Source organism: Haliotis cracherodii, unplaced genomic scaffold, assembly GCF_022045235.1.
Source record: "Haliotis cracherodii isolate W230 unplaced genomic scaffold, xgHalCrac1.p SCAF_4, whole genome shotgun sequence".
Taxonomy (NCBI): Eukaryota; Metazoa; Mollusca; class Gastropoda; order Lepetellida; family Haliotidae; genus Haliotis; species Haliotis cracherodii.
Genome location: NW_027266297.1, coordinates 63889673 through 63915176, shown reverse-complemented (window position 1 = coordinate 63915176; position 25504 = coordinate 63889673). Strand labels below are relative to the sequence as shown.

The following is a 25504-nucleotide window of genomic DNA, read 5'->3' as shown; positions in this document are numbered from 1 at the left end:
TGTACATCTCATGTGTCTGAAACGTGCTCATGGCTTACGAAACAGCACACTTAATTTCATGGCTCACGGATACCTTGGTAAGGTATTCAGATTATAATATCTACGTCTGGTGTCCTATTGATATTAATTATTTTTTTCTAACCAAATAATAAAGTTGCATGTGCTGTGCTTGACTATATAACTCAATGCGACAAAGCACGTCCCCTGGTCGAACCCTATACAATATAGTCTTTGTAAATGCGGTTAACCTGGTCTTTTAGTTTAGGACAAGTAATCATGGACTCCTTATAGAAACTGGAAGACAGAACGTCCCAAGGGAACAGAGATTACGCACTTCATAGGTGAGGTGAAATGGGGTTTAACGTCGCGTCCAAGATTATTGCACTTATATAGCGACGTGCATGCACGTGTGTGTGTGTGTCTGCTTGTACTAGACTGGACTGATGCCGATTTATAGTGCTAGCCCACTGAGATACCATGCCGCAGTTTAACATGAATACCCCACTCAGACACAGTATACTGACTCCGAGCCGACCAGTCCTTGTTTTAGCCCCTTAATGCCGAGCGCCAGACAGAGTAACAACAAGTACCATCTTTTAACGTCTTTTGGTATGACGCGGTCGGGGATCGAACCCCGGACCTTCCGCTCTCCGGGCGGACGCTCTACCACTAGACCACAGAGGCGGCCACGCACTTCATAAGTCTCGCAAGCGACCGGAGTGAGTTTCGCCCTTATATACATGTCCACAATATATACTCACCGCCAAAAGAAACGCGAATACCATACGTGTTGGTATGACATGAAGACTTACTCATATTCAAGAGATATCATATTGGTTCGATGCACAAACGGACATACTTGTATAATGTGTGACCCGATGCTCATGAACGCATCACATGTGACGTCATAGATCCATGACTCGACATGCGCCATTTTTCTCGTGCAGGATTAGCGTGTACAGTTTTGAAATCGTGCAACATATCGTGATAAGAATAAAGACACTCTGCGGTAACACTTGACTGGTTGTTAGTGTTGTCATTATGTGGTACATGTTGGAAACATCCCTTCTTAACGTACATGGGCGGTCGGGTAGCCCAGTGGTTAAAGCGTTCGCTCGTCACGCCGAAGACCCGGGTTCGATTCCCGACATGGGTATAATGTGTGAAGCCCATTTCTTGCGTCCCCCGTCGTGATATTGCTGGAATATTGCTAAACGCGGCGTAAAACCATACTCACTCACTCACTTTAACGTACATACTTCTCTATATGTTTCTATGGTTCGCGTTTTTGGCTGTTAGTATATATACGGTCGTACATCACTTTTAAAATAATATTACAGGAAATGGCCTAGACTTGTAAAATATCGTTCTTAAATACAAAATTCATTCACAAAGAACTTTAAAACAAGGTCTAAACTGTATTAACAACCAATTTAATACACTGTAGTGTTGCTGTCAACTACTATTCAATACATTATTTTATTTGTACTGATGTATCTCCGACGGTGGTTTGTTTACTTGAGTGATAATGTATTGCTATTGCAGTAACTGGACAATGATTATCAACCGGCATCTGGCAGAAAAAGAGGATGATCTTTCTCACATGCCAACAGGTGAACGTTTAAATACATATTTGGACTCGACTATATATATTAGGTACAAGACGACACCTGGAGACTGATTCAAGCATGTGTAGTAGACCCTCATCACGGATGCTGCGGGACCTCTGGATGAGGAGCCATCTCTGAGAGGACATGCCAGGCGTACGTACTCTGTGTTGTTCTGAGTGAGTGAGTTGGGTTTAACGCCGCTTTTAACAGTATTCCAGTTATATCACGGCGTGTCAGCTTAATGTGGGAGGAAAGCCCGAAGTGATGCAGGTCTAAGACGTTTACCACTTCGGTGAAACCCACGAGCACGGGCATGGTGCTGACACACCTAGAAACATAATTGGGGCGAACCGGGATTCGAACCCACAATCATAGGTTTCTGGCGTGCCCAAGGGACGCAACTCTGCACAGCGAATCGCGGCGCCTTAGACGACTGGGCCACCCGTGCCCCCTCTGTTGTTCTGAAGCGAGTAAGCGCAGGAAAACTAACGCAATTGAGATCAGCAAACCGCTTTCTCGAAATTCATGAAATTAGATAAATGTGGATAATCGTTGGCTTTAGTCTCCAGAGAGTATTGATTGAGAGTGACGGCTGATACAGAAAGGAGATGCCATCAAACGCGAATGCAGCCATAATTACGACTTGAGATATCCTACACGACAAGCCGAAGGGAAAAGGTAATGGGCTGTCCAGCCATTTATCAAATATTAAGTTGTGATCAGTTTTATCATAATGTCGATGTGAAATGAGAGTAATTAGACGCTTTATCGATTAGTTTTGCCTTCTTTCCAAAAAGCAGGTTAGGATAAAAACTATTACTTCATTAAAAGAGCAATTCTGAAAAATCGATGACATTACGGGAGAAGCGAATGGTTAAACGCCTTCATATATTGATATATCTTAAGAAGGAATTGTATCTGCGAAACTAAGTGCGTTTTTATTTGCATCAATATCACGCGTTCTTCATAAGTTGGTTATATGTTATGGAAGTCTATCAGCGTAGGGGATGAGGCATCGGGTTAGCAATGAAAGGGAGGTAACTCGTGCAGTCGCGGTTTTGAGAATAACCAGGTTATGACAAAAGACTGGTGCAGTTCAAAGCCTAATGTAAAAGACAGAATGTTAAGGAATATTTGCTTTACATTATCTTTATCGTTTGTCAAAAACTGGTACAAGGACAGATTGTGTAAAAGTCATTAAACATACAAACGGATGTTTCAAGTGAATTGCAAAGTGGAAACTTGTTGCGCACTTTTACAAACGTTCTAAGTCGTAGATCTGTAGGGGACGTTCTTTGAAATGCTCTCTGTGCGTGATGTGCACTCGTGGATGCTGTAACGTACTGACAACGCTGGTGCGGATCAGTGTCAGCCACTAGAGTCGTGTACCCGTGAAGGTCCGGGGTAGAATAGGTCTTCAGATACCCGTGCTTGCTGTATAGGGAGACCATGCTTGTAAGAGACGACTAACGGGATCTGGTGGTCAGGCTCGCAGACGTGGTTGATGCAAGTCATCGTATCCCAATTGCGTAGATCGATGGTCATGATATCAATCACTGGATTGTCTGGTCCAGATTCGATTTTTTACAGACCGCCGTCATATAACTGGGATATTTCTGAGTGTGGCGTTAAACAACAAACAAACAAACAAACAGTAGAGTCGTGACACACTGATGTAGTTAATGTTGCACACAGAAGCAGTTGCACACTGAAGCGGTACAAGTCGGTCGTTGATGCAGTAGGCGTGTATAGTGCATGTTTCAAGCTTTCACAGATGTAGATGTTGCATGCTGATACTCTATATTTTTGCACACTAGTGTATTACTAATGTGGGGCACGTGTGTGTGTGTTGGGGGGGGAGGTGGGGGGCAGAGCACGTTGGAGGTCGTAGTCATGATCGACGTTATACTTACACGGTGGTTAACACACTGGAGGGCGTGGTCGTACGTTATACATACACCGTATTTCACACATTGGAGGGCGTGGTCATACGTTATACTTACATCATGGTATTTCACACATTGGAGGGCGTGGTCGTACGTTATACATACACCGTATTTTACACATTGGAGGGCGTGGTCGTACGCTATACACACACACTATTTCACACATAGGCGGGCGTGGTCGTACGTTATACATACACCGTATTTCATACATTGGAGGGCGTGGTCGTACCGTTATACATACACCGTATTTCACACATTGGAGGGCGTGGTCGTACGTTATACATACACCGTATTTCACACATTGGAGGGCGTGGTCGTACGTTATACATACACCGTATTTCACACATTGGAGGGCGTGGTCGTACGTTATACATACACCGTATTTCACACATTGGAGGGCGTGGTCGTACGCTATACTTACACCGTTTATCACACATTGGTAGGCGTGGTCGTACGTCATGCATACACCGTATTTCACACATTGGAGGGCGTGGTCGTACGTTATACATACGCCGTATTTCACTTATTGGAGGGCGTGGTCGTACGCTATACTTACACCGTTTATCACACTTTGGTAGGCGTGGTCGTACGTTATACATACACCGTATTTCACACACTGGAGGGCGTGGTCGTACGTTATACATACACCGTATTTCACACATTGGAGGGCGTGGTCGTACGTTATACATACACCGTATTTCACACATTGGAGGGCGTGGTCGTACGTTATATATACACCGTATTTCACACATTGGAGGGCGTGGTCGTACGTTATACATACACCGTATTTCACACATTGGAGGGCCTGGTCGTACGTTATACATACACCGTATTTCACACATGGGAGGGCGTGGTCGTACGTTATACGTACACCGTATTTCACACATTGGAGGGCGTGGTCGTACGTTATACATACACCGTATTTCACACATGGGAGGGCGTGGTCGTACGTTATACGTACACCGTATTTCACACATTGGAGGGCCTGGTCGTACGTTATACATACACCGTATTTCACACATGGGAGGGCGTGGTCGTACGTTATACGTACACCGTATTTCACACATTGGAGGGCGTGGTCATACGTTATACTTGCATGGTATTTTACTTATTGGAGGGCTGGTCGTACGTTGTAATATTATATTCAAAGTTTAACTTGTGAGGAAGAGATGTGATTCTGGAACAACATAGCTGGAATATTACTGAGTGCGGCGTTAAACAAACAAACAAACAAACAAACAAACAAACAATTATATGTCAAGAGCACTGTAACACAGGTCTCCATCTGTTGTATAACTTTAATGGCCCTTGTCTATTGCACTGTTTGCATGTCATTGATCAGTACATAACATACATGAAGCTAAAGTTTCACAGTGTCGTCAGTGCTCAGTGCTCTGATCTCTTGCAACTCGCAAAAACTCAAGACCTCCCTTAATGCCCGATATATGAAACACCAAAAATCACACTGCTTTATCTTTCAATTAAAGTTCCTTGTTCTCTTGTTAAGATCAGGGCCCGGAGCTGACCCGGGAGCTCTTAATGGCCATAGCTCGCACGGTAGTCGCCATTTTGACTACGAGCGTACTCGGAGCGAGTTTGGTAATCCGGGTACCGTGGCTTGCCCGTAGATGTCTCACTGCGCACGCGTGGATTTGTTCTCCGGGAATCCGTGCTAGCTCCGCAGCGGGCGAAACAGACACCCATGATCTCCACGAAAAACTGTCCGATCTCAAAGATACTGATCACAGACAAGCCGATCCACAGCCCGAGCGTACCACCGATGTCGGACAAGAACTGTGCTTCCTGAAAACAAAGTGATGATATGAGAAGCATGGAACGCCAACCTTTGTATGGTGTTCTGAGACGTATGGCGTGAAATTGGGGTTAAACTCCATCACCTAATATTTTCATTAAAGCCGATCTAACTTTACGGTTCCAACATAGTCCATATTGGCGAAATGGTAACTTGGCGCTCCTTTCACAGACACTACCCGGGCTTTTGGGCTACTACATACAGTACCCGATCTTGGCTACTACAGACACTACCTTGGCTACGACAGACACTGCCTGGGTTACAAAGACTACGGGTCAATACCGAGATTACTAAGACTAGGGGACAATACCGAGATTACTAAGACTACGGGGACAATACCGAGATTACTAAGAATACGGGGACAATACCGAGATTACTAAGACTAGGGGGACAATACCGGTATTATTAAGACCACGGGGACAATACCGGTATTATTAAGACCACGGGGACAATACCGAGATTACTTAGACTACGGGGACAATACCGAGATTACTTAGACCACGGGGCAATACCAATATTACTGAGACTGCGGGGACAATACCGGGATAACTAAGACTACGGGGACAATACCGGGATTACTAACACTACTGGGACAATACCGGTATTATTAAGACCACGGGGACAATACCGAGATTACTAAGATTAGGGGTAAAATACCGAGATTACTAAGACTAGGGGGACAGTACCGAGATTACTTAGACTACGGGGACAATACCGAGGTTACTAAGACTAGGGGGACAATACCGAGATTACTAAGACTGTGGGGACAATACCGAGGTTACTAAGACAAGAGAACGATACCGAGATTACTTAGACTAGGGGGACAATACCAAATTTACTAAGACTACGGGGACAATGCCGAGATTATTAAGACTAGGGTGACAATACCGAGATTACTAAGAAAACGGGGACAATACCAAGATTACTAAGACTGCGGGGACAATACCGAGATTACTAAGACTGCGGGGACAACACCGAGATTACTAAGACTGCGGGGACAATACCGAGATTACTAAGACTGCGGGGACAATACCGAGATTACTAAGACTACCGACTACCGACTACCGATACTATCGTGTGTAATAGTATTATCGATGTGGTTGTTAATGAGAATGTGAAAGAGCATGTCAAAGACTTTCAATGTGATGATCGGCCCGTGAAGATCCGGGGTAGAATAGCTATAGGTCTTCAGCAACCCATGCTTGTCGTAAAAGGCGACTAACGGGATCGGGTGGCCATGCTCGCTGATTTGGTTGATGCATGTCATCGATTCCAATTGCGTGGATCGATGCTCATGATATCAATCGATGGATTGTCTGGTCCAGACTCGATTATTTACAGACCGACGTCATATAGCTGGAATATTGCAAAGTGCGGCGTTAAACAACAAACAAACAAACAAACATACAATGTGATGATCGGCCCGTGAAGATCCGGGGTAGAATAGCTATAGGTCTTCAGCAACCCATGCTTGTCGTAAAAGGCGACTAACGGGATCGGGTGGCCATGCTCGCTGATTTGGTTGATGCATGTCATCGATTCCAATTGCGTGGATCGATGCTCATGATATCAATCGATGGATTGTCTGGTCCAGACTCGATTATTTACAGACCGACGTCATATAGCTGGAATATTGCAAAGTGCGGCGTTAAACAACAAACAAACAAACAAACATACAATTTGATGAGCGATGTCTTCATAATTCTCATTAACAAACACTTACCGCATAATCCGCTTCCTCCGTGATATTTTCATAGTTCAGATCTTCGTAAAATATGTTTAGTTTTATGAAGTTTTGTCTGTAAATATAGATATGAGGTTTGTAAACATTCCAATCCATCAATAATTTACTGAACGTAATCAGGTAAGACAAGACGAATGACAACCATTAAATGGTTCCTTCATGGAATAATTCTCCCACTGTGACTCCGTGCACTAAATGTCACGTTTCTAGAAATATTATAATTTAATATTGACATCCCGCTTCTCAGCAGGTTCACATGGTCAGTAAGTGAATATAGTCACGCCAGGAGCATGTTCAGACCAGGGTTGTAATCACATAATGCATTTGGGGGGTGTGGGGGGTGGGGGGGGGGGGGGGGGGGTGGGGGGGGTGGGGGGGGGGGGGGTGGGTGGGGTGGAGGCCCCGGGTGGCCCAGTCGTCGTCTAAGGCGTCGCGATTCGCTGTGCAGAGTTGCGTCCCTTGGGCACGCCAGAAACATATGATTGTGGGTTCGAATCCCGGTTCGCCCCGATAATGTCTCTAGGTTTGTCAGCACCATACCCGTGCTCGTGGGTGTCACCGAAGTGATAAACGTCTGAGACCTGCATCACTTCGGGCTTTCCTCCCACATCAGGCTGACACGCCGTTATATAACTGGAATACTGTTAAAAGCGGCGTTAAACCCAACTCACTCACTCACTCATAAGACATGTTTGTCCCATTTAGTACGTTATATCTCCGCTGACTGAATATGTACCACTCGACCTTTCTTTGACATTTGTGTTTTGTTTGTACGTTTGTTGTTTAACGCCGCACTCAGCAATATCCCAGCTATATGACGGCAGTCTGTAAATAATCGAGTCTGGACCAGACAATCCAGTGATTGATATCATGAGCATCGATCCACGCAATTGGGATCGATGACATTAATCAACCAAGTCAGCGAGTCGGACCACCCGATCCCGTTAGTCGCTTCGTACGACAAGCATAGTCGCCTTTTACGGCAAGCATGGGTTGCTGAAGTCCTACTCTAACCCGGATTGGACTTTTGTGAGTATACAGGGCTGGGACCTTAGATTGATTGGCGATGGTGCCATACGATTGCGTAAGATATTAAAATGGACCTGACGAATTTTCAGTTACTGTAAGTCAATACATTAACATAAATTGTTTCTGTTTCGTTACAGAATAAACCTTATCATTATTCCTATAAGAAGTTGGGTCGTATATTCCCTATCACACTGAGGTGCACGAGGTTGAACTCACGACAACTGGAAGCCATCGTATTGCCGGAGTTTCCTGCAGTGTTCGGCGTCCGACCTGGCGCATATCGCCTCCACCAGTACTTTCTGAAACAAACGACAAGCTATCAGTGTGACCCGTGAAGATCCCATGCTTGCCATAAAAGGCGACTATGCTTGTCATAAGAGGCGACTAACGGGATTGGGTGGTCAGACTCGCTGACTTGGTTGATACATCACATCGTATTTCAATTGCGTTGATCGATGCTCACGACGTCAATCCCTGGATTGTCTGGTCCAGACTCGATTGTTTACAGACCGCCGTCATAGAGTTAGAATATTGCTGCGTGCAGCGTAAAACAAGAAACAAACAAACAAATACCTTAGCAAACTTTTGATCACGAGCGGTTGTAAGTCCCAACCAACGTGTCATGGCAAGGCAAAGACCACACCTATGCAGTACAAGCTACATCGGAAATGTTGTCCGAGATGAGGATGAATGGGTATATTAAGTAAGTGTTATATCGTGGATGTACACAATGTCGTAAGGGATGCAGGCATCTTCACGAGTCAAGGAAGTTAACCGACTGTAAAAAGTCCAGTTTCCACCCTTGCCTATCTAGACTATTTCTGGACTCGATCGTAGCGTCACTAGTGGCTATTACGAGTTATCCCTCCTATGTCTCTCCTATTGACCAATCGGATTCCACCTCTCATTTCACTTACAGTTGTTTCAAACAAAATGGCGGCGCCCAGTCAAGGCGATCTGATCGATAATCACGATCTATAGTGTAATAAAACGGGTCTTATTTTGCGAAGTGCATCAACTCACGTCAGCACCTTGATTAAAAACATGAACAGATTTGGAAAATTTCTGTTGACGCTGAGTTGGCGGAACCGTGCTTGGCAAATCCTCCAATCGACCGAAATCTGAACGGCAGTTTACGAACCGGTTGTCGATTTCGTTACACGATTTTGATTGGACCATGCATAGACTCGTTAGTCCAGCCATTTTGTAACTCCATAATCCCAGCCTTGTTCGGCAAGGGTGGAAACTGGACATATATAATCAATTAACTCCCGTTCCACGGGAAGATGACATGAAAAGGCCATCTGTTGTGAAGAGGTGATGGACGCTTACCCCATATTCCACGGACGGCCATTGTCGGCTAGAGATGCTTTTCTCGAACAAGGATTCACTGGAAGAGGATCATATGGCAAATTGTCAATCGCGAAAACATTGAATGTACATTTCATACAATTTTCAGGGCTGGCTATACTTAATCACCGTGTGTTTTACTGAACCAAGCACATTTCTTGACACACTTGACACAAGACCCGTGAAGATTCGGGGGAGGAATAGGTCTTCAGCAACCCATGCTTGCCGTAAAAGGTGACTATGCTTGTCGTAAAAGGCGACTAACGGGATCGGGTGTCAGGCACCCTGACTTGGTTGATGCATGTCATCGATCCCAATTGCTTGGATCGGCGTTCATGATATCAATCACTGGATTGTTTGGTCCAGACTCGATTATGTACAGACCGCCGTTATATAGCTGGAATATTGCTGAGTGCGGCGTTTAAAAACCAACCAACCAACCAACTTGACACTAAATTTAGCGTGTCACAGTGAGCGAAGCTCTCCTCGAGATACATGGAGATTGTTACATGGTTTTATTGTCAGTTTGTGTATAATCGTCAAATATTTCCTGTCGTGTTTCGGTAACCCAAAAACTTGACAGTAATTGTGTTTTCAGATAAAGGAATGTGTACATTGAAGCTACATACACTGATATAAGTATATGCAGGCAAATGGAAGAGAACTACTCACACACAGGGGCTGTAGCACGTGCACTGGGAGGACAGGCGACCGAACTCGAAGTCCTTCTCAATCTTGATGACGCACTGAATCTCTGTTTGAATCATCATATTAGAAGTCAGTGTTGAATACAAACAGGGTAAGAATTTCTTGAAAGAATACAAGCATGAGGAAATGTTGACAGATGATATGTCACACAGAAGTACTGCATAGATCGCTCTGTCGGAGGACAATACACTACCTCCTTCACCGGCCCCTCTGTCTGAGGACAATACAATACCACCTTCACAAGTCCCTCTGTCTGAGGACAATACACTACCACCTTCACAGACCCCTCTGTCTGAGGACAATACACTACCTCCTTCACAGGCTCCTCAGTCTGAGGACAATACACTACCTCCTTCACAGGCCCCTCTGTCTGAGGACAATACAATACCACCTTCACAAGTCCCTCTGTCTGAGGACAATACACTACCACCTTCACAAGTCCCTCTGTCTGAGGACAATACACTACCTCCTTCACAGGCCCCTCTGTCTGAGGACAATACATTACCACCTTCAAAGGTCCCTCTGTCTGAGGACAATACCATACCACCTTCCCAGATCCCTCTGTCTGAGGACAATACACTACCTCCTTCACAGGCCCCTCTGTCTGAGGACAATACACTACCTCCTTCATAGGCCCCTCTGTCTGAGGACAATACACTACCACCTTCACAGACCACTCTGTTTCAGGACAATACACTACCTCCTTCACAGGCCCCTCTGTCTGAGGACAATACACTACCACCTTCATAGGCCCCTCTGTCTGAGGCCAAAACACTACCACCTTCCCAGGCCCCTCTGTCTGAGGACAATACACTACCACCTTCATAGGCCCCTCTGTCTGAGGACAATACACTACCACCTTCACAGGCCCCTCTGTCTGAGGACAATACACTACCACCTTCACAGACCCCTCTGTTTCAGGACAATACACTACCTCCTTCACAGGCCCCTCTGTCTGAGGACAATACACTACCACCTTCATAGGCCCCTCTGTCTGAGGCCAAAACACTACCACCTTCCCCGGCCCCTCTGTCTGAGGACAATACAGTACCACCTTCATAGGCACCTCTGTCTGAGGACAATACACTACCACCTTCACAGGCCCCTCTGTCTGAGGACAATACACTACCACCTTCACAGGCCCCTCTGTCTGAGGACAATACACTACCACCTTCACAGACCCCTCTGTCTGAGGTCAATACACTACCTCCTTCTAAGGTCCCTCTGTCTGAGGACAATACAATACCACCTTCACAGACCCGTCTGTCTGAGGACAATACACTACCTCCTTCACAGGCCCCTCTGTCTGAGGACAATACACTACCTTCTTCAAAGGTCCCTCTGTCTGAGGACAATACACTACCACCTTCAAAGGTCCCTCTGTCTGAGGACAATACAATACCACCTTCACAGACCCCTCTGTCTGAGGACAATACACTACCTCCTTCACAGACCCCTCTGTCTGAGGACAATACACTACCACCTTCAAAGGTCCCTCTGTCTGAGGACAATACACTACCTCCTTCACAAGCCCCTTTGTCTGAGGACAATACACTGCCTCCTTCACAGGCCCCTCTATCTGAGGACAATACACTACCACCTTCAAAGGCTCCTCTATCTGAGGACATAACACTACAACCTTCAAAGGCCCCTCTATCTGAGGACAATACACTACCACCTTCAAAGGCCCCTCTATCTGAGGACAATACACTACCACCTTCAAAGGCCCCTCTGTCTGAGGACAATACACTACCACCTTCACAGACCCCTCTGTCTGAGGACAATACACTACCACTTTCACAGACCCCTCTGTCTGAGGACAATACACTACCACCTTCACAGACCCCTCTGTCTGAGGACAATACACTACCTCCATCACAGACCCCTCTGAGGACAATACACTACCACCTTCACAGACCCCTCTGTCTGAGGACAATACACTACTACCTTCACAGACCCTTCATAGTCTACTAATGAACAAGCGGTGTTCGTATTTGCGACCCTTATAATCGTGCCAATGCATAGGTAGTCTTTCATGTTTGCAACTCATATTTCTCTCGGGTCCAGATTTGACATAGTTACAATAACCGCGGCATAAAACATACTTCACGTCAGTTCAATTTTACCTGTCTGAGTCGTACAGTCGTGAACATCTGAGATGCGGAATATCATGTTGATTTCTCCTTGACGACCATCGTAGCATCCGCACGAGTCCACGATGAAGCGCACGAGACAGTAGTCCTGACACGCCTAAAACATGAGTAGAAATACAGCTGCGGGATGCAGCGATCAACATTCTCAAGGGATGCAACAGCATTTGGTCACATGTATCCTTTCCAGACTGGGAGCGTTTGATCAGATCACATAACGGTACTTTCACTAATTGCTGTGCCTCACCAAGAATAGTTTATGACAAGCTTTGCCGTAGAAATATTTATGACGTTTTTAATGGGATTGGCCTGTTTGTCTCACCTGCCGTGTGTATGTGATGTTGAACCTACTCCTGAACTCTGCGCCGTCGTCACATAAGCCGTAGGGTGTGTGGAGGCGTTCGATGTTCACCTGTACACAGAAAGTATTGCTATGTTCATGACTTCTGGTGTATATTTGGAAATGAAACTGTCTGGCAGTTGTCCGAGTTTGTCCGAGAGCGGACTGAGCTTTAAAGAAAAAGACAAAGACAAAAATATGCACAGAATATTACAAATATATCTTTAGCATCTGTGCAAGAGGGCGCATGAAATTAACGTACCAAGCACTGAGGTGTGTTCACTGACATGTATGTACAGGTGTGTTCACTGACGTGTATATGCAGATGTGTTCACTGACGTGTATGTGATATGTGTTCACTAACGTGTATGCGATGTGTGTTCACAGACGTGTATGTGCACGTTTGGTCGAGTCTGGACCAAACAATCCAGTGATCGATATCATGAGCATCGATCCACACAATAGGGATACGATGACATGCATCAACCAAGTCAACGAGCCTGACCACCCGATCCCGTTAGTCGCCTCTTACGACAAGCATAGTCACCTTTTACGGCAAGCATGGGTTGCGGAAGACCAATTCTACCCCGGATCTTCACGGGTCACGCTGATTCCCTCTCGTTTGCTTCAGAAAGTACTGTTGGAGGCGATATGCGTCAGGTCGGACGCCGAGACCTTTTCTAACCCGGATCTTCACGGGTGACGTCAGTGTAAAGACATGTTCACTGACGTGTATGTGCAGGTCTGTTCACTGACGTCTATGTTCACGTGAGCTTCACTCATGAACTGAACAAAAACCAAACGTGAAAATTTCTCGTTTATGTAGACGTAGAATACGTCGGATCAGTATGACGTGGCTTGTTGTATGGAGACTGATAACGACAGTCAGCGTTAGACACAGAGCCCCGCAGTGCTATCCTACCCTTGCCCCTTAAGCCAAACCCAGTTCAGAAAATAATTTAAGTATTATTAAAGTACTTTCTGTTGAAGTATAGAGAGTATTGTTGGTTACCCTCTTGAGGCCGATGAAGGTCTCCGTTCCCCCCGAGATTGCCACGCCATCCTGCTCCACGAGGGGCACGGTGCTTCTGTCGTGGACAACGAGGTGAGCACCATTGCCGTTGGTCCAGCCACGAAGATACTCATAGTTCTCAAGGAACAACACCATCTCGACGCCTAGGGGAGAAAAGTCAGTGTCACATCACTCGCACTGTCACCTTAATACTACTTGATATGAAAGGAGTCTCACACTGCCATCTTTATACTATTGGATATGAGAAGGGTCTCACTCACTTACGCTGCCACCTTAATCCTATAGGCATGATAGGGGTATCTCTCACTCACTCACTCACTGCCATTTTAACAGTGTTACTAATATACATGAAATATGTCTCACTCACTCACTTACGCTGCCACCTTTATACTATAGGCATGATAGGGGTATCTCTCACTCACTCACTCACTCACTGCCATTTTAACAGTGTTACTAATATATATGAAATATGTCTCACTCACTCACTCACACAGCCATCTTAATACTAATATATATGAACTACATGTCTCATTCACTACATCACACTGCCATCTTAATACTAATATTCATGAAATATGTCTCACTCACTCACTCACCCACTCACACAGCCACCTTAATACTCATATACATGAAATATGTCTCACTCACACTGCCATCTAAATACTCATATACATGAAATATGTCTCACTCACACTGCCATCTAAATACTAATATACACGAAATTCATGTCTCACTCACTCACACAGCCACCTAATACTCATATACATGAGATATGTCTCACTCACACTGCCATCTAAATACTAATATTCATGAAATATGTCTCACTCACTCACTCACCCACTCACACAGCCACCTTAATACTCATATACATGAAATATGTCTCACTCACACTGCCATCTAAATACTCATATACATGAAATATGTCTCACTCACACTGCCATCTAAATACTAATATACACGAAATTCATGTCTCACTCACTCACACAGCCACCTAATACTCATATACATGAGATATGTCTCACTCACACTGCCATCTAAATACTAATATACACGAAATTCATGTCTCACTCACTCACACAGCCACCTAATACTCATATACATGAGATATGTCTCACTCACACTGCCATCTAAATACTAATATACACGAAATTCATGTCTCACTCACTCACACAGCCATCTTAATACTCATATACATGAAATATGTCTCACTCACACTGCCATCTAAATACTCATATACATGAAATATGTCTCACTCACACTGCCATCTAAATACTCATATACATGAAATATGTCTCACTCACACTACCATCTTAATACTCATATACATGAAATATGTCTCACTCACACTGCCATCTAAATACTAATATACACGAAATTCATGTCTCACTCACTCACACAGCCATCTAAATATTATTACTAATATACATGAAATATGTCTCACTCACTCACTTACTTACACAGCCACCTTAATACTATTATATCTCGCTCACTCACACTAGATATGTCTCGCTCACTCACACTGCCATCTAAACACTAATATACACGAAATACATGTTTCACTCACTCATTGAAATTGCCATCTTAATAGTATTACTAATATACATGAGATATGTCTCACTCACTCACTCACTCACACTGCCATCTTAATAGTATTACTAATATAAATGAAAAAAGTCTCGCTCACTCACACTGCCATCTAAACACTAATATACACGAAATACATGTTTCTTGTCACTCATTCACATAGCCATCTTAATAGTATTACTAATATACATAAGATATGTCTCACTCACTCACACTGCCATCTAAATGCTAATATACACGAAATACATGTTTCACTCACTCTGATACCATCTTAATAGTATTACTAATATACATGAGATATGTCTCACTCACTCACTCACACTGCCATCTTAATAGTGTCACTAATATAAATGAAATACGTCTCACTTGCTCACACTGCCCCCTTAATACTAAAAGACGTGATAGGGTCTCACTCACTCACTCACTCACACCGTGGTCTGTGCACTAACCGTCGCCTGTTGCTACTCACCGTCTACTGGTCCACTCTTCCGGCTGACAAAGTCCGGGTACTGCAGGGTGAAACAGTTTCCGTAGGCCATGGACGGGTGGACGATGTAGTTACTGAAATACGCGTGTCGTTTGTCAGACAGAATAGGTGGCGCACTAAGTCAAGACCTGCAGTCCTTCTCGCTGGAAGGAGGAGTCGGACAATGTTTCCACATCATTTCTTTACGTTCACCCCCTCCTTCACACACACACACACGCACACACACACACGCACACACACACACACGCACACACACACACACACACACACACACACACACACACACACACACACACACACACACACACACACACACACACACGCACGTACACACACACACACACACACACTCCATACAGACACACACACAGCGACGCACACAGAGATACACACACACAGACACACAAAATAAAACCACACAGAGATACACACACAGACACACATACACATACAGATACACATACACACACAAACATACAGACATACACACGGACATACGCACACAGACAGAGACAAACACACAGGCGCACACAAACAGACACACGCAGATACACTGACACACACAGACAGACAGACAGACAGACACAGAGAGAGACACACACAGACACACATACACACACAGAAACACAGAGACACACACAGAGAGAACAGAGAGACACACACACAGACGCACACACAGACACAGACAGAGAGAAACAGACAGACGCACACACAGACACACACACATACGCAAACAGAATAAATCTTGCGGACGGTTTCTTACTCGATTAACCGACATTTAAAAAGACGAAGTGCTCACATGAACGAAAGACATCACTTCCAGATGCGCAAATGCCCAATACTTACACTTGTGTGGAGATAAATAGTTGGGTGGGAAATTGCATCAAGACAATGTCAATGATCAAACTTACTTGCTTTTAATTGTCCTTCCAGAAAATGAACTTTTCACCATAAAATCCTTCAGCTGGTGGCCAATTCGGATACGTTTTTCTCTGTAGGGAATACATAGAAAAAAGCGTTCAGACAAGGACAGGTTTAGATCTGCGGGGAATAAATCATTCAGACAATGACACGTTTGCAACTGGGTTGGATAAATCGTTCAGACAGGGACACGTTTACATCTGAAGGAATGAAGCGTTCAAACAAAAACACGTTTTCCTTCTAAAGTGGATAAATCCTTCAGTGAAGGATGCGTTTACATCTGAAGGGGATAAATATTTGGGTAGTGTGCTGGGTTACGTAAAGTGGACAGAGTATGGTGTTACATGTAGGATGTTAGTATTTTGCTAGTATATGGGTTATAACACGTGTGATGATGCACGGTTTAATACGTTGGCTTGGTGGTTGCATGGCGGTCGACTATTTGCTTTTTGTCTGTTATGCCAAGTGCAACAGCTAATGTTCGGTTTAATACTTCAGTATTGAAGTCTATATACCTTGAATGCTGGGGTGTAGTGAAACCCGGATGTTATGGTAATCGTTTGGTTCAGTACCTGGGTATCTTACTGTAAAGGTCTTCAAACTCATGCTCAATTCTTGATTCTGTCGTTCTTGGCGAAGCTTTTTCCCAATCGTCGTTGTAGTCGTCCCTAAGGCTGTCGGAGATGTTGAGGTAGGAGTTTGTGACGTTCACGGTAAAGTCGTCCAAATAACGTTTGCGTCTCCGCTTGCCGGTGCTACCTGTCAGGACATAGTGACCCCCTCTAGTGACAGTATACAGATTACAAAAAAACAGTTGGTTTCTTCTGTGAGATGAGGTTAAAAGGGGTTTAACGCCGAGTTCAAGCTATTTCGCTTATGTAACTGACGTGTGTAATGTGTGTTTAACATGGTTACCCTAGCAGAATACTGTCTCCGAGCCGCCAAGACAACAGATAGCATCTATTAACGTCTTTGGTATGACCCGACCAGAGGATCGAACCACCGACCTGTCGGAAGAGGCGACTAACGGAGTCGGGTGGTCAGGCTCTCTGGCTTGGTTGATGCATGTCATCGTATCCCAATTGCGTGGATCAATGCTCATGATGTCAACCACTGGATTGTCTGGACCAGACTCGATTATTTAAAGACTGCCGTCATGTAGCTGGAATAATGCGGCGTAAAACAACAAACAAAAAAACTATGCACAGAGGCTGTCTGTTCCCTGTCTTTTCTCTGTACTACAGCACTGTCCCACACCATACGGTTAGGAAAATATACAAAAAGAAAAAGGTTAAGCACACCCCTATGTCTGAACCATGACAAGTGGCAAAAATCATGGCATGGGATGACTGACCACAGGAACTGGGCGATACCAATGTCATCGGATAGAACAAACATTTGGCAACAAATAAAGGAGATATTGGTGAGTTGTGATTGAAATTTACTTACAAAAACATCATGGTAACACAGGTACTGTTTTTGACCTTAGGCAATACCTAAAAACGTATGGAGATGTGTTACGTTTGATGTTTCATGTGAAAATGTTACTTAAAGTCTCTCCTTGACATGACACGTGAAACAGATCAGTAGCAGGGTATAACCGACACGTGCCAGGATGACGCATTCCACCCAACGTCTCATGCCTCCAGTCAGATTTGGATCTGTTGATGGGTCAACAACAACCACTCCTGATGCAATGCTGTTTCCAATTGGCGTAAATCTAGTAAAGGATGATCTCGTGCCTGTATGCGCCGCCCCAGAATATCCCAAACATGTTCAAGGGGGTTCAAATCTGGGGTCATTGCTGGCCAGGGTAGAGTCGTTATTGCATGTAATCCACGACTGCATGCGAACGATGATGCCTGGCGTCGCCACCCTTGTACTGGGGTCGAGTAGCAAGAGGGTGGTTGTCAAAATGAGGAACGACGACTGGCCTCAAATCGTCCTGGATGTACTGAGCCCCTGTTACGTTGCCCCTTATGGTGACCAAATCCAAATCATGAGAGATACATCCCCAAACCATTACCGAGCCTCCGCCGTATGCAACAGTCGGTTTAATGTTCCTGGGGGTGTAGGCCGTGTTCCGGTGCCTCCACACTCTCGTTCTTCCATCAGTGACGTGGAACGGATAGCGACTTTCGTCTGACCAATGGATCCGGATCCGTTCTCAGATTCCAGGTTCTGTCGCGCAATACACCATGCTAAACGAGCAGCTTTGTGGTGATCTCTCAACAAGGAACGCTTTATGACTCGTCTAGCCCTCAGTCCTGCTGCTTTCAGCCGGTTCCTGGCAGTTCTGGTTTCTGAGACGACGATTGGGTAACCACAGCTGTTCCAGACGAATACTTGTTAAAAAGGGTTCACGGCGTGTGAGACGAAGGTCCCTGTCTTCGCGATGTGTCGTCACAGGAGGTCATCCGGATCCGGGACGGCCCTGTACATCACCGGTCTGAGCTTACGTCGGTGTGCTGATACCCCAAATTCCGACCAGTGACATTACAAGACATTCCTGCGTTATGCGTGCCGATTATTTGCCATCTCATGGCGTTTGATAATCGCCTTCGTGCCATGGTCACACAATGTCATGGAATAACTGTTTAAAACCGAGCTTAAGAAAGCACTTTTAATGTTTGGATATACTGCTTTTACTGCTATTCGAGGGTAGCATGCTGCACGGGCATGCCATGCATGGTACGTGAGCTTTCGTCTCGCATGACTGATTACATCATCCTTCTTCCCGTAATTATATTTTTCATGACTGTTTTATATACTGCTACCAAACAATAATGAAATATATTAGGGTGTGCTTAACTTTTTTCTTTATGTATACATTCCTTGATCTATGGGACATTTGTCACTAAACGTGGTGACGATATAGAGTCTTACACCGCTATCTTAAAACTGAGTGAGTGAGTTGTGTTTAACGCCGCTTTTAACAGTATTCCGTGTCAGCTTAATGTGGGAGGAAAGCCCGAGTGATGCAGGTCTCAGACGTTTACCACTTCGGTGAAACCCACGAGCACGGGTATGGTGCTGACAAACCTAGAAACAATCGGGGCGAACCGGGATTCGAACCCACAATCATAGGTTTCTGGCGTGCACAAGGGACGCAACTCTGCACAGCGAATCGCGGCGCCTTAGACGACTTGGCCACCCGTGCCCCCCAAAATCTTGTGTCATGACTAATTGATAGTGATTCGTAAACACACGCTAATGATATAGTCGTATAGTATCGTAAAATAATATTCTTATGAATTAGGGTTTTGTCGCTTTTATTTCTAAATCTATTTCTTATTATCTATATCATATATATCTTTAAATGGACAGTGTTCAAAATCTTTACTTACTTCCTGGAGGTGGGGAACTTTGGGGCCTTGACGCTTGGGTACTTCTGGTTCTTGACGCTTGGGTACTTCCGGTTCTAGACGCTTGGGTACTTCCGGTTCTTGACGCTTGGGTACTTCCGGGCCCTGACGCTGGGGTACTTCCAGGTCCTGACGCTGGGGTAGTTCCGGTCCCTGGGGTACTGCCACTCTGGGCTTGTGTACTCCCGGGTTGTGTTGCAGCGGGGTTTCCATCACTTAAATCAGTCTCCTCAAAAATAAAACACATATTATTAATTATGGTGTCTTTAGTTGCCGGAAACGGTGTCATATTAGGTTAGGGGAGACATATTTGGCGAGGTGTCAGCTAACGAATTTATTATGCCGAAAAGTTTACACTATTTGGTATCCTTGTCGCACATGTCATGTCAAAACTTAAAACTCAAAACTAAACACTTACAACCAAAGACGTTAAGCATCAAAGGGAGACTACTCTTCAAACCTCAGAGGCCAAACCTTGTTGATAATTTTAACTTTATTTCATCTTTATTAAAGTCACGAACGTGATCCAAAAACACATTAACCTCCTCGCACATAAAAATTAATGACATTAAAGCACAAAACAGTGTCGAATAACACATTTCTGTACCAGAATTTTCATGTGAAAATGTGAGGTGGGTGTTGGAAAATACAAAATGGCTGTTACTGACTGCGGTCTCATATTAGGTCAGTAGCTACCATCTCGGATTTTTACTGACGGTATACGGGCTCGCATTGGGTTGGTAGTTCTGCTCTCTGATTGGTCAATCTCAATTTGAGGCATAAAAATTGTGGAAAATGAAGGACTATCAAAACAAAAAAAGGGAAAAGTATTTGTGCTGTCACACTCACGTTGAAGAATCTGATGAGGTTAGTGGTGTTGGTATTCTGCATAAGGGCTTGCATGAGGGGGCCAGACTCCGCCAGCTCAGAACCCCGTATAGGGTTGATGTTACACACGGTGACTGCTGGGAATCTCAAGCTGTCGAAACCAAGTACAATTTTTGTCTGCTTTGGGAATGCAAAGAACACACTGCAGAGGTAGTAGAGATGGAAGATCATAGCACCACATCCTCCGAGAACAATGAAGAGCCAGAATCCCTTCGCCCACAGCCTCCGGGAGTGATGGATATAGTTCACGCCCATCATCGATGTCATATCTGCAAACTCGGCCGATACAGACTTGGCCGTTTTTTTCGGCTCCTCTTCCGGCTCGGAATTCTCCGACTTTGACATCTTGTAGTGAGGATCGTACGATCCGGACAGCTGCAACACAGGGTCAGTAGTGAGTGAGTGAGTTGGGTTTAACGCCGCTTTTAACAGTATCCCTGTTATATCGCGGCGTGTCAGCTTAATGTGGGAGGAAAGCCCGAAGTGATACAGGTCTTAGACGTTTACCACTTCGGTGAAACCCACGAGCATGGGTATGGTGCTGACAAACCTAGAAACATAATCGGGGTGAACCGGGATTCGAACCCACAATCATAGGTTTCTGGCGTGCCCAAGGGACGCAACTCTGGAAAGCGAATCGCGGCGCCTATACGACTGGGGCACCCGTGCGCCCCCCGCCCCCCCCCCCCCCCCCCCTCCCCCCAGGGTCAAGAGACACTGAAACCAACCCTGTCATTAAGACCTCTATAGTCGACAATATATACATTAACAAAATACAACTATTTTCGGGAAGAATGATTTTGGATGATGAATAGAATCTCAGTCTCGTGTCGTTTGACAAAAAATATCAACACTCGTCCATAAAATTTAAAGACTCCTCGGCAGGCGACGACAGTTTCAAACATTGAGCGATTACTGTTGATATATCTGATATAAAAAAAACAACACTCGGATCAGATTGTTTATTGAATATCATCTTCCCGAGGTAAGGGAATAAACTGACTGTAAAAGTCCCGTTTTCACGTGGATACTGGACTTCTATAGTCAGTTTTTACGCCCTTGCCTCGGGAAGATGATTCTTCATATGTTTTGAAAATGTCACAGGAATCGATAACTGCCACAGTATGTTAAAGAATGATCGCATGTCGTAATTTGCTACGGTAATGCGGCGTGTTATGCCACATTATATTAACGAATGATGGCATGTCGTAATTTGTTACAGTAATGCGGCGTGTCATGCCACAATATTTTAACGAATGATGGCATGTCGTAATTTGCTGCATTAATACAGCGTTATGTCACAATACTGATAACGGATGATGGCATGTCGTAACTGTAGCCATACAGATAGTGGTACTTACTGATGTGCTGAGGCGCCGAGCTACCTTCTGGCCCCACGTGGCGCTCTCCATGAATGATGAAACTGCGTTTGTGTTGCAGTATCATACATCTTCCTTTTAAGCATCGCCTATATCACACAGGCTGGTCATGTGACCTATCACATAACTGCGTGTGCAGTAAAAACGGGCACTCTGTGAAATCACTTTTGTCGCTTAACGCATTAATCGGCTTTCAGGCGCTATTAAGTGACCCGAATGCCAAGGTAGGATGTGTGGCCTGAAACCGTCCATATACATAAGCTCAAATGATCGGCAACGGTCACAAACAATCTGGTGTTAAATATTTTATCCTGAGTGGTGTTGATACTGTGTTTGTTAATACTGGTACAGTAAACTACGGTTATACCGAACACGCTTATAACGAACTGACGGATATAACGAACATTTTAGTCCCGACTATTTGCTGTAGTTATGATGTGAATATGCTTATAACGAACTACGGTTATAACGAACTAAAAATAGTAGTCCCTTTGAGTTCGTTATAACCGTAGTTTACTGTACTTTGTTGATTACTGTAATCTATTAATTTGTTCCATTTACCAGTATTAGTGTCGCGAATTCTATATTGCAGTTTTAAAAGTAGATATCAATATTACTTTTTGATAATCGTTAAGTTACAAAGTAATTCATTTATTTAATCGGTACTTTTAAACATCGTCCTCCAAAACTCATATAAATGTGTATTTTTAAGTCTATTCAAGTTGAAATTTTACGAGACCTTAAAACCGATCTCAGTTCATGTCCTTGGGGCTATGACTGTTTCACGATGATAATGTATATTTATAAATATAGTCAGCGAAAAATATTCTGTTAGTGAATAATGATTCTTTCTTGCCCAGCACGAGTTCTTTCACATCACTGTGCGGTATCTGCGTACAGCTTGGTGTCCCGGAACATCGAAAACCGCGATCACTCTCGTGGTAGTCATTTAACTGCAGGCGTAGCGCACCCTTGTTTCCCACAGTCAACTTTATGTAGTTTTATCTATTTAGCACGCGTTGATAGATTACTGACATACATCATTGATTTTGTCGGGATTTGATGAATGCCGTTTACACTGGTACAATGGAGCTATCATTCATTTACTTTCCTCGCAAGAGGGACTGGGAAATTGTCACACTTCGTGATGCCTTGTATTATTTAAAAAATAGAAAACATTTATAAGCTTAAGCATTTTAGCCAGATTAAAAATAGGTTATCGACAGTATCATGTCATGATTAACGTTTTCTGGTCTAAAAAACATAACGTGTATTGCAAGTTATATGTAGCAGCTGTTGTTGCCATAGCGACACGGACTCTTCACCTATATACAATAGTACAATGCGTGCACCCTCATTGTTTAAAGAGATTGAGTTGCATTAGTGATCGTTTGATAGCACTGTCAAGTTAATCGAGGGGACGAAATAATAATCAAGGCAACGAATGTTTTTCACTCAACCCTCCTAAACATGTGGTTCATGCAAGTAATAGAGTATAAACAAATATATTCATGAAATCTCCCGTGTACCGTTATGTCATTTGTAACAGTAGAACCAAACCGCTTAGAGTAAATAAGATGAAAGTTAGTTGACTTATCGTTCTCGTTCCCAGACATGAATTGAACTTTTATTTACACTCAGGTCGCTATCACCGGCATCAGGGGTACAAACTTATTAAAAAACATAATACATATACATAAAAATATAGAATTGATACAAAAACACCTTTGCGAACATGTAAGCATATTTATACAGAATCACTACGGCAGCAATATATGTGCAATTCAATAAAAGGGAGAGTTACTTGATAGGTTAAACAATGACATGATGATTTTACAGAATTTGGACAGTTTTCTCAATGTTCCTAATCGTGAATTATTGAAAAGTAAATTATTTGATACTTATTGGGCTCGATCTAGAAGTATATGTGTAAAAGTGGTTTCTTTCGTTTTCTAAAGATGGACAAAGAAACAAATGTTGGAATTCATCACCTATGTCATATAGTTTACAAAGTGGACTTTTTCTTTCGGTTAAAGCTATTTTCCTTCATCCCAGTTTCAATAGGTAGATTATGGTTACAAATTCTAAACTTAAGTAGGGGGCACGGGTGGCCCAGTCACCTAAGGCGCCGCGATTCGCTGAGCAGAGTTGCGTCCCTTTGGCACGCCAGAAACCTATGATTATGGGTTCGAATCCCGGTTCGCCCCGATTATGTTTCTAGGTTTGTCAGCACCATACCCATGCTCGTGGGTTTCACCGAAGTGGTAAACGTCTAAGACCTGTATCACTTCAGGCTTTCCTCCCACATTAAGCTGACACGCCGCGATATAACAGGGATACTGTTAAAAGCGGCGTTAAACCCAACTCTCTCACTCACTAAACTTAAGTTAAACTCGTTAAAGGTATGTTTAGGTAATATTCAAAATTTAGGCTATCAATCTTTATGATACTATACATTGTTCCTTTTGAAACCTTATCTCTTGCACTTGACCAACTCTGTAGTTTAATGTCATTTGATTTTTCATGGACTAAATGTTTTAGATAAGTAAAACTTTTTAAAATTGTGAAAGGCAGATGTAGCTATGTCCAAGTTCGTCAAAAGTTCATTTGATATATGAAACCCATTTAGGTTTACATTTGTCAAATAAGTCGTCATTAAATAATAACTTGTATACAAGAAAGGATAATTTAGATGATTTACCGGCGATATTTTTGCCGAAAAACGTATCATTCTCATTTTAGCGATGTGTGATAAATGGTGTCTTCCAAGTTCCCCATGTCCCATGAACATTGAAGTACTTTTTCTTAATGATGAAATATATTTTAATTAGAAAGTACAATGAAGAAATTCATGAAGTTAACCTTGACTTGCCGAATGATGATTTTGACGACCAGTTTATGCAGTAAATATTGACCGCCGGGCGAGGCGGTAACCTCTAAACGTAGGGAGCTGCTTGTATTAGCCCAGACTAATGCTTGTTTTGAGTCTAGCTAGTTCCGTGTGGCTGCTCGCACGAGTCCGGACTAATGCTGATTTTATAGTGCAAGCCCACTCATACACCATGCCGCAGTTTCATCCCAACTTAGACACGTTTTACCGACCCCAAATCGACAAGACCGTGTTTTTATGCCCCTAACGCCGTTCACCAGGCAGGGT

At 43.9% G+C, this 25504-nt stretch overlaps 1 protein-coding gene across 1 annotated transcript; it reads right to left on the bottom strand.

The window, feature by feature from the left end:
- Nucleotides 1–4866: 4866 nt before the first annotated feature.
- On the bottom strand, nucleotides 4867–22382 carry LOC139480064 (degenerin unc-8-like). The gene is made up of 14 exons (XM_071263044.1): nucleotides 22330–22382; nucleotides 20930–21343; nucleotides 20063–20309; nucleotides 17288–17474; nucleotides 16706–16786; nucleotides 15777–15868; nucleotides 13703–13866; nucleotides 12673–12762; nucleotides 12327–12450; nucleotides 10165–10246; nucleotides 9475–9532; nucleotides 8359–8441; nucleotides 7093–7168; nucleotides 4867–5359 (listed from the first exon to the last, which is right to left on the bottom strand). The coding sequence occupies exons 1-14, from the start codon at nucleotides 22378–22380 to the stop codon at nucleotides 5093–5095; spliced, it is 2016 nt and encodes a 671-aa protein (XP_071119145.1). The 5' UTR covers nucleotides 22381–22382; the 3' UTR covers nucleotides 4867–5092.
- Between the last annotated feature and the right edge of the window lie 3122 nt (nucleotides 22383–25504).